Below are 10,037 nucleotides of genomic sequence, written 5' to 3' on the forward strand. Positions count from 1 at the left end.
CACCACTTTTGCTGTGTCCATATCTCTCTGGGACAAGATGGGCATGTGAGCGGTATAACTGCTACTCGGGCATCTGCGAAGCTACATGTTCAGCGGCCAATTAGAGAGAATGAGTAGGAGTGTCGCCAACGGGTACTTGTTGGTATCAGGGGCATCTGAGAGCACGTCGGCACCCAGAAATATTTTCCTCTGCCTATCGTCGATTGCAAATGGTGGTAGAGTCATTGGAGAAGCGGTAACGGATGAGATAGCTGAAGGAGCTGATTTCTTGGATGTTGGTTTACGCGGCTTGGAAGGGGTTCGTGGCTTTTTTTTCGACCCGTCTTTATTGTGTGAAAGGCGTTCATGTCGGATCAATAGATCACTGTTTTGATTCGGTCAGCGGGCCTGTCGCAATTATGATTTCCAGCCAAAAAAAAGAGCGATTCTGGGAAAAACCTATACCCACCTTCGAGTAAACCGATGGTCGCATAATTGACAGCAGAAAGGCTTTTCTTGGGTATCTAAATATAACGTATGATGTGCACAAAGTTAACACAAGTTTCAATATATCAATCAGATTGATTTTATATCGGAAACGGTTGCTTGTGCTCACGGATTCTCTCATGGCGCTGGAGATGTTCGAGTCGTGCAAATCGCGTCTCACAGCGCATACATTGGAAGCGTTTTGGTTTCTTTGTCGCAGCTGTTTCGCCGATGGTACCCTCTTGCGGCTCCTCATGTTTTGCGGTGGGAGGATCGAGCATGAAGACAGATGGGGCTCATGAACGCCGGGACAGAATAACTGACTTGCAGCAGGCAAAGATATCCAGAAGAAAGCACACAAGCAATGCACGCAGTCCTAGAACTACTTGAACCACGGATTTTGTCTGTTGGGGGGATGGGGGGATATGAGGTGTACGGGCTCTCGGGGTCAGTCAGGCGCATGGAGCCGCGAACCAAAGGGCAAACCACATTGTTAACATCTTTGGAAGCGGGGAAGGTTGGGGAAATTGATAAAGCCACATTTTACAGAAACATTGCCCTAAACATGTTAGGTTGTCGAATCACTGAGCTCATCACATCATTGCAGCTCGCTGTTATTGGAATCTTCTTCTGTGGTTGTCACTCCGCGGTGTAGTACGCAGGACATGCACTGAGTCTAAGTTATCTATGGCCTATCAGAGAATTGCACGAGGAGTCACTCACACGACCATGATGAATACATCAACGACACTACTCCATACTCTTTGCATAAGAGCGCAACCAACCTCAGCCATTTCGCTAGCTCCGAGGCTAAAGAATGATCCATCGGCTCTTCCTGAGCCTTTCACATGCACAATGGAATAAGCTACATCGATAACCCCTGCATCCGCCAACTCGTTCCGGTCACGGTCTACGGGTTTGCTGATGATGAACAAAGCCACAATGTTTGCTCCATCCCCAGTTGTGCGGGGTTTTGTGTGTTGGCCTATCGATTCGTCTTCAACGACAAGCAAGATCGACTTCTGGTCTTTTGACCAGCTGGGATGGTCTATGTATAATGGGGCAGTCGGTGTTCAAGAAGTAGCTTACGAATATGGAGGACGGCGATGATATTTAGGCTTGCTTACGCAGCATATACAGTGAGATGGGACACACCCCCCATTACGCAAGGGTCTGTTGGCGAAAACCATCAATAGCGCCTAGTATATCGTATTACAAGCTGCCGCGGGAGTTAGCTCTGTACGTACTTGGACGACAGTCGCATCGACACCTCAGACAAGTCAACTTAGTGCCAGCTAATGACGTTCTCTCGTTATCTATATCCTTATCCTTATCGTTATCGTTATCGTCATTGCTGGAGAGTTCCCCAAGCGGCAACCAAAGCAGCTGGGGACGATTCGGCATCGGCCTGCCCCGCCATTTGCCGGAGATCAGGTTCCAGCACCCAACCAGCCGGGTCCCGTCGTTGCCAGACTTGCAAATTACCGATTCCCTGCTCCAAGATTATAACTAGGCTAAACCCCGCTTCCCCTTTTACGTAGTATGTAAATTGATCACTCTAATGCATACAATATGCAGGCAGCTCAATCATGTCAGTCATAGGAGGAGAGTTGATAGACTCACTGACAGATGAACACATTTCTCAAGTGTCCTAGAACGCCATGAAGATGACAGGAAATAAAATAACCTCAATGAAGAGAATTAATAACAGACTACCCGGAACGGCAGTTCACAATATGCCCTCGTGCTGTACATTCATATGAACGTCCCAGAAAGTGAATAATAGTGTAACTAATACAAAATTTACGCCCCATCTATCTCTAACTCTATATTCCCAGTTCCATATGCATCACAATTGAGAAAGACCAAAAAATTTCTCCAAAAGTGCAGTCTAACACAAAAAATCCCCCTCAATTAACCACCCAGCCCCAATAGCAAAAGCCACAAGATCCCCCGCGCAATGCAAATCCTCAATTCCGCTCTCGACGCTTAGCATATCCGCCGTTGTCTGAAGGCGAATTGCTAATTCCTCTCCCAACATCTGCTGATGCCGCGGCCGTTGCTGACAGCTCATAGCGGCAGGGTCCAATTGTTTTCTTCCATCATCACCGTCACCATTAATCCCCACACCCGTTTTAACTTGACGAATCGCTTTCCTTGATGACTTGGGTGGTGGAGAACCTGCTCCACCAACTGTGTCACCATTCTCATTATAGTATGTGGTATTGTTTTGTAGTTTGTGATTTGCCGGACGGGGCGTAAGTGGTAGCCGTTGTTGTGGCTGTCGTTGCTCAGCCACCCGGAATGCACAGGCTGGCTTCATTTTCTTCAATAACATCCGTAGCAGAAATGAAAGCCAGATGAGGTTCGTTCTGGGGTTATAATCCTTCCATTGCAAGGGTCTAGAAGGGGGTTGTGTAGAGCTGAGGAGATTGTCTTGATGATATATTTCGGATCGCATACTAATAATTTTAGGGCTTGTGAATAACTGATTAGGATAGAAAAGAGCGACACGACTTCGCCCAAAATGAGAGCTATATTTCATGTAACTGATTTGGATGATTGGGGAAGGAAAGAAGAGGAGAAAAGGGAAAGAAAGTAACTCACTATCGATAAGTATCCCTGAGCAGCTTCTCATCCTCGTCTCGCCCAATAGCGCCAAAGATCTGCCTCTTGTCAAGATCCGACCACGCAATCGCTACTGGTTCTTTTTTGCTCTCGGTCGCCGCCTCTGCTTCCGCCTGCATATCTGTGTCCGCAGTATCTGTTGGTTGTAATTCGGCTCTCGAAAGTGAATAATCGATTATGGTAGTTTCAAGTCCACTCAAACCAAACCCAGTGGCTCCACCTTCCATTCCTTCTGGTCTCGACTTCCCTAGCTCCGTCAAAATGTTGCCACCTTTTCTCCTAGGTTTGATACAGATATTTCCAAGGTGCAGGTCGCGGTGCTGTAACAGCCATCAGTAACCATAGAAAACATTTCTGCATGTCCTTCCATATCGACTCCGCCCTGTGAAAGGGGATAGATACGGGAATCATTTCACTTCAAAATCATACCTCAAACGCCGCAAATTGCTCCGCTCTCGCAAGCGCCAACGCCACTCCCCAAAAGATATCGTAAACCTGAAAAGTCGATGACCACGGAAACTTCTCCAACTCGCAGCCAGCATTATCCATCTCCAAAACCGCCCACAATTGCGTATCTGGATACGACTTTGGCTTACTGGGATCTGGATTAAAACACTCATGCCCATTCGTTTGGCTATACCGCATCCACGCCTGCTGGTAAGTCTCTGGAAACCTGCCCTGGACCACATGCACCTCCCGAAACCTCGCAAAGCCCGGGATGGGATCAAGCAGTTTCAACATCTGCACCTCAGACACGATCTCCTGGACGGTGGTGAATTTCTTCGAGCCCACCCCACGCTGCGCGCGGAGGGGAATAATTTTGAATACGCCATCCCTGTACATTTTTAACCGTGCTAGTCGTGACTTGGAGAGATTGCATTTGGAAATATCCCTGCTCAGCCGTAGTTGGTAGACTTCACCGTAGGAGCCCTCTGCGATCTTTTCGACGGTGAACATATCCCCCGTCCGTCGAGCCCAGCTTGCGAACCTTTGGATTCCGCGCGAGGATATCGGGGATGTTGCCTCTTTGAGGATGGGGCGCACGTAGTTATTGAGTTTTAGGTCTTCGATCCAACCGGAGGACCTTCGTGGTTTTCGTTTGAATTTAACGGCGTCCGGGGATTTGGACCCGCTTGTATCGCAAACATGTGCAGCGTCATCTCGCCGGGCATCTTTATAAGTGGGTATCCCGACCTCGATCAAAGGCTGTCCGCCCTGTTGAATGTCCCTTTCCCGTAGCGCATGTAGCTCTTCTGCAGTATTGACATCCTCATCATCCCTATCAACATGAGCTTTCCCCCGTTCAACATCGAGCTGAAGCGCCGATAACCCGTTTTCCATTGCCGTGATCATATCCCCAATCTCAGCCTCCTTAACCCTTTCACCTTCTACAGCAGGAGCTGCATTCGAAGCATTCTGATGGTCCCTCTCGAGCACCGCACGGGGCGCATTTGTTTTTCGTTTGCCATAAACCTTTTTTGATCCAATAACAGTGCCCGCGGTAGTTGCTGACCTCTTCTTGTATGTATGAGCATTCCGGGGCACCTTCTGGGTTGAAGATACAGGGGTGGCTGAAGGGGAGAAAAGCGACATATCGTGTCGCATGGCAGAATTGGTCGTTAGATGTGTGACTGGGGAGGGTGAAGTAAAGGAAAATGTAAATAAATGTAAATACAGGGCTTTGACTAAATGCTGATGATGGGGAAGTGCATTCCATGGTTTAGCTCCCGCCCGATTAGGTTTAGCACAACATTGCTCCCAGCATCTGGTGGCGATGACACTTTATAGAACAGCCACCTAACACCTCCTTCACACCTGTGGCCAACTTCTCCTCCTTAAGAATTAGGAACAATATGATGGATTATATAGCTGGTGCTCCACCCCGCTATCTAGTTCTACGCCTCTAACAGTATACACCCATGATGGATGGTTACAACAAGCCTTCTTTGGCAAAATCCGACTGGGCCCCTGGAGAAATCCTGGACAACGCAGGTGTGAGACACTGTATCGTCGGTGATCTCATTGTCGTCGCCGATGGATTTCCAATTCGCAATTGCAGATGAGCAACTGGAAACTGCCCGTTCAGCTCTCGCTTCCGGGGGCTACCAAGAAGTCCCCCAAACCTTTGACAGAACTGCAACCAACGAGAGCACAACAGGCTGACCAGGTAATCGATTTTTACCTAATGGTGCTGGTGATTGGATGACGAGCATCATTATTGTGCCTGCAAAGTTCTGGCATCTCGATTTGAGCCGCGATGCCTGGAGTAGAGACACATTTCTCTTTACAAATCCCCCTTGCAGATTCCCGCGCAGGCTTGACTATTTTCGAGGTGAACTCGAGTTCTTCCAAACGTTGTGACATTCAATCTGACTATCTATATGCTAGCTATAATTGATATCGTCGCCGACCGCTATTCGGCTAAAGGCTTAAATACTACCATTACCGATTACTTTGAGTGTCACTATGTATTCCTGCTGAGTTTTGTCAAAGATATAATCGCATACCTTCCTGATGAGGATCAATTTTTTGTCGAGCTATTCGTCAGGGCCATAATGGGCCATGTGCGGCAGAAGGTCTGTTTTCAGAGACAGCAGATCCGCGCGGGGATCGTAACTCCTGAAGAAGTAAGAGCTCTGATTCCAAGGAGGGACCTGAAACTTGCGGCTATAAAACAGAAGTACCGAGATCGTGCAGATAGCATGCCTCAAGAGGGTCACGACATAGAACATCCGAAGGGCATTGAACCGTCTACCATTAGTTAAATGGATGACCCTGAATGCATTCAGGATGACATCTGACATGGTAAACGTATACCATATGTTTGGTTTGTGAGAAAATTGAGCTGCTGGCAAGGTATTTTTCGGCATTCCTGCTCAGAACCCCTTTCAACCTTGTGGCACCGGCAGCGAATGCTGAAAAATGTTCTCGGTTCTGGCTTTGACCATGCATTTCGTGGTGAGGTGGAACTAACTAGTGAGGCAATTCAAAATTTCCATGCCTCCGTTCTCCCTTTCCTCTTTATAACTCTGCGCAAGTTTACTCGTACTCTCGTTTCTTTCTCCTTCCTCACCCTCCTCACATTCATACTGCGACTTGTCGATTCTATTTAGCTTTAACATGCCCCGACTAAAAAGTACCTCGCGCCTTCCCCCTATCCTCCCCGCGCCTGCTACAATTTCGCAGGAGGTATTCGTGGCATAATAACTACAAGAGTCTACTGGTGGACAAACAGGAGCTAGCTTGCAGCGTGTTACGTGCGAATCCGGAGTTTTCACCCAATTGAACGTTGATATAGAGTGATGTCGAACAAAACCGGAAATATCCGAGCCTGCATTCAGGCAGTTGAGAAGTGTCTCGGCGACCGTTCCGTCCTTATTGGTGGGGCTGCGATGCAGCTGCTCGGGAGCAATCGAACAACCAATGACATCGACATTCTTGTTTCCACCAGAGAAAACATCTCCTCACTGGTCAGTTTGCTGGCAGGCTAGCAAGGGTTTTCCAACATCGGAGGAGAACTTCATTTTGGTGATGGCGAAACTGTAACTCTTGACATTCTTACGACAGCCGTCGAAACCGTAACGTTGAAAATCTGGGGCCTAACCTACTCTCAATGGGCCGAATTCGCGTTCCGAACCTTGACTATGTGATAAGATAGCACTATAACCGCTAGATTATCCATAGCAAAAAGCCAACGTAACCATTTGTTAAATGGGTTGCGTTCATAGTGATATATATATATATGGGCGTGGTGGTGTGGCCCGGCCCACAGTGGGCATGGCCACCCAACCTACCACCTATACACTGCGACCGCCAGCCACAGCATAGTGGGGAACCACAACTACGCGTTAGCGATGAAAATTAAATGCTTTTATCTTCGACAGGACGATGAGAATGGATAGGAGAAGCGGCGGAGTGATGTCTCTGATGCGAAATTTTTATGTCGCAGGATGGCCCAGGATGGGCAAACTATTACCGACCAGTGCGCTGAGAAATTTCAGTTCGGGTTTTACCATATGTTAGAGCTTCGTTAGGAGCTTAGTGACCAGGCTGTTAGCGACTTTATCTTCATTGGGGGAAGAAAACTGATACAACTTTGGGAAAAAAACACTCCGGAACAGCGGGAGTACTTTGGATGCTTCGCCGAGCCTGGGACGGATCCGTTATCTGTTATACTGGAGGAATGATGACCGGATGGACTGTCTTTTCATTGTTTTTCTTTTTCGAGGTTTGAAACCCAACGGAACACTCATCCTTGTTTACTTTTCAAATGCTTTGCTGACCCTGGACCAGATTCACGAAATGTTGAACTGAAGGATCGATGGTTGGATGGACTGTCTCTTTTATTTGTTTTTCGAATGCAGAATGCCAATTCCAGTTAGCAGTTCAGTTTTGAGGATTATTTTGAAGCATTCAAAAATGATGTTGAGTACCTCTGTGGAGCGTACTTCAGATGAGAAGGTGCCTTGATACCAAATCTTTAATTAGAACAGTGCTTAGTTTCATTATAGTTATTACAAATTGATTTCTCTATATTCAAGGTCTGAGTATCTAGTTCTTGGTTCTTATACTTAAATGCATTGTTGTATTTAAAAGACTTAAGTGTCTAATTGTGAACCAATTTCTATTGAGTCCGAGTGATCTCATCACGCTGAGGGGATCGAAATACCCATTCCACTCCGTCATCAAATACCACAAACACCGCCCAGTATAAGCTGCCGTCAGCCAGCGCTTGAGTAGTGTCACAAGAGCAGGATCTTCCACGACGCAATGAGCGTGATAGTTGACAGAGTGCATCGACATATTAAAGGTTGCATGGCGACAAAGCCTTATGACCATAATGTTGGTATGTGCGTTGGCCAGCAGCGGATTATTTGAAGGTCTCCGTTGAGCTAGCAATCTCCACTGCAAAGCCACCGGTAATAGGATAGAGAATAGCTTATCAAGTTTGATAATGGTGAAGAGTGTCCAACATACAACCAAAAGCTGTGCACCAAGGATTGTCACGTGCAAGGCGCTGGTAAATAAAACAATTTTTTCCTTCGATCCTTGAAGTCTTCCTCTTCCTCAGCCTCTTCCTCTTCCTCTTCCTTTTCACCATCTGGTCTCCCTGTTTGCTTTTCTTATTTTTTCTTATTTATCACCCTCCTGCATCTGCATCATCACCACCTCGCCAGCACGCGACGCCATTGTTTCCGTTCCCGCCCGCTTCTGCTCGTTTTGCGCCAAACCGTCGCATTTTCTCCCCCTTTGGCCGAACGCGCGTCGACCCCGTTTGATCTCCATCTATCATCTCTCTCATACTGCATATCGGACCGTCCTCATGTCGCGTGTGTCGCCGGCATGGCGTTCAACTTCAACTGGTCGCCGCTCATGGCAGACGCGGGCTTCTACACAAGGGCGCAGGAGCTGTTGACTGTTGCGCTGAACAAATCGCCCAAACCCCCGATTATCGTCGACGATATCGTGGTGACCGAACTGAACCTGGGCTCCAACCCCCCAGAGCTAGAAATCTTGGAAATAGGTGATCTGGCAGAGGACAGGTTTCGGGGTATTTTCAAGATGTCCTATGCTGGAGATGCGTTCTTGACCCTCAAGACCTGTGTGCAGGCGAACCCCTTGAATACATATCTCCTTACTCGGCACCCCTTTGCCTCTCCACAACCACTTGCTGCTGCGTAAGTCCCGGCTTTGCTATTCCCTTCTGGTCTATGCTTTTGCTTCACTGGTGATATGGGCAAAATAATTATAAGAGAAAATTAATCGTAAAATTCGAGCCGTGAAATTTGCTGACGGGTTCATATTTCTGCTGAAGAACCGGTTTGACTATCCCACTTCAAATTACCCTCTCAGACATAAAACTCTCAGGTTTCGTTATTCTCGTCTTCTCGAAGCAAAAGGGCATTACAGTCGTCTTTCGGAACGATCCCCTCGAATCCCTAAAAGTCTCGTCGACCTTCGATTCGATCCCTTTTGTCCGCGATTACCTCCAAAAAGAAATCGAGGGCCAGCTACGAATACTCTTCATGGACGAGTTGCCTGCGATTATACATAGGCTTTCTTTGCGCCTATGGGGAACGGAATATAGTGAACTGGAAACCACTTCGGCTCAAGTCACGAATCCACCGCTTGAAGGACCAGGCCTGGATCCTTTATTGAATCCCCCCGAGGATCCCGTCGACGCATCCGGGAACGTTCTGTCTACTTCGGAAATCGCATCCCTATCTCTGGATTCCGGCGTCGAGATGCATTCCCTCTTCTCCCGCAAGAACGTCCTCCGTCTAGCCGCGCTGACGGATTCCCAGAGGACGCTATCCTTATTCACGCCTTCTATCCAAGAAGTTGTTTTCAGAGCATGGACAGGTTTGATGGAGCAGGCTGACGGTCCCAGCGGCCTGGTCTCCCCCATGAGTCCCCCGCTCTCCAGAACCCATTCTCACGTCGCAACATCGTCACTTTCACTCCAAGATGCTGCAAGTCTGGCATCGTCTTCGCACAGTCGACTGAGTCTTCCCTCAACAGGGTTTAGCGGATACGGGCTCAGCATGGGTGCTGGTCGTCACTCAAAGGCTCATGCGAGGAAGCGAAAGAAGCGAGTCGTGGATCTTCGACGACGGCCGAAGAATACAGATGATATGGAGAGCGTCAGCGGCGAAAGCGCATTCACGGAGAGTACAAGTGCAGCCTCTGTATTTTCGGGCTCAACCATACCAGAAGAGAATAACGATGACCCCGTAACCCCTCCAGGTTCTCCACCACGTACGATCAGACAACCAACCCTATGTGACCCTATCGTTGCCCGCAACGGTGCCGAAAGAAATGCGCGGAGAGGCTCTCTCTCTCTCTTCATAGTCTGGAATTCGGACACGATATCCCTGCTTCCCGCACTACGCCGGCTACTGCCAACGATATAGCTAGGATGCTAGCAACTACCTCCTCTCTCC

General features: G+C 48.1%; 4 protein-coding genes across 4 annotated transcripts; 3 read left to right on the forward strand and 1 right to left on the reverse strand.

The window, feature by feature from the left end:
* Positions 1 to 2,356: 2,356 nt before the first annotated feature.
* HCAG_01336 (predicted protein) lies at positions 2,357 to 4,698 on the reverse strand (the record flags this gene model as incomplete). Its single annotated transcript, XM_001544239.1, has 3 exons — positions 2,357 to 2,927; positions 3,073 to 3,413; positions 3,523 to 4,698. The coding sequence occupies 3 exons, from the start codon at positions 4,696 to 4,698 to the stop codon at positions 2,357 to 2,359; spliced, it is 2,088 nt and encodes a 695-aa protein (XP_001544289.1).
* A 597-nt stretch (positions 4,699 to 5,295) lies between these two features.
* HCAG_01337 (predicted protein) lies at positions 5,296 to 5,858 on the forward strand (the record flags this gene model as incomplete). Its single annotated transcript, XM_001544240.1, has 2 exons — positions 5,296 to 5,359; positions 5,482 to 5,858. 2 exons carry the CDS (start codon positions 5,296 to 5,298, stop codon positions 5,856 to 5,858), a joined length of 441 nt encoding a protein of 146 aa, XP_001544290.1.
* A 537-nt stretch (positions 5,859 to 6,395) lies between these two features.
* HCAG_01338 (predicted protein) lies at positions 6,396 to 7,280 on the forward strand (the record flags this gene model as incomplete). The annotated part of the gene is made up of 3 exons (XM_001544241.1): positions 6,396 to 6,563; positions 7,043 to 7,075; positions 7,215 to 7,280. 3 exons carry the CDS (start codon positions 6,396 to 6,398, stop codon positions 7,278 to 7,280), a joined length of 267 nt encoding a protein of 88 aa, XP_001544291.1.
* Positions 7,281 to 8,436: 1,156 nt separating this feature from the next.
* Positions 8,437 to 10,007, forward strand: HCAG_01339 (conserved hypothetical protein; the record flags this gene model as incomplete). The annotated part of the gene is made up of 2 exons (XM_001544242.1): positions 8,437 to 8,771; positions 8,909 to 10,007. The coding sequence occupies 2 exons, from the start codon at positions 8,437 to 8,439 to the stop codon at positions 10,005 to 10,007; spliced, it is 1,434 nt and encodes a 477-aa protein (XP_001544292.1).
* Positions 10,008 to 10,037: the final 30 nt, after the last annotated feature.

The sequence above is a fragment of the Histoplasma capsulatum genome, genomic scaffold (assembly GCF_000149585.1).
Source record: "Histoplasma capsulatum NAm1 scaffold_1 genomic scaffold, whole genome shotgun sequence".
In the NCBI taxonomy this organism is placed as follows: Eukaryota; Fungi; Ascomycota; class Eurotiomycetes; order Onygenales; family Ajellomycetaceae; genus Histoplasma; species Histoplasma mississippiense.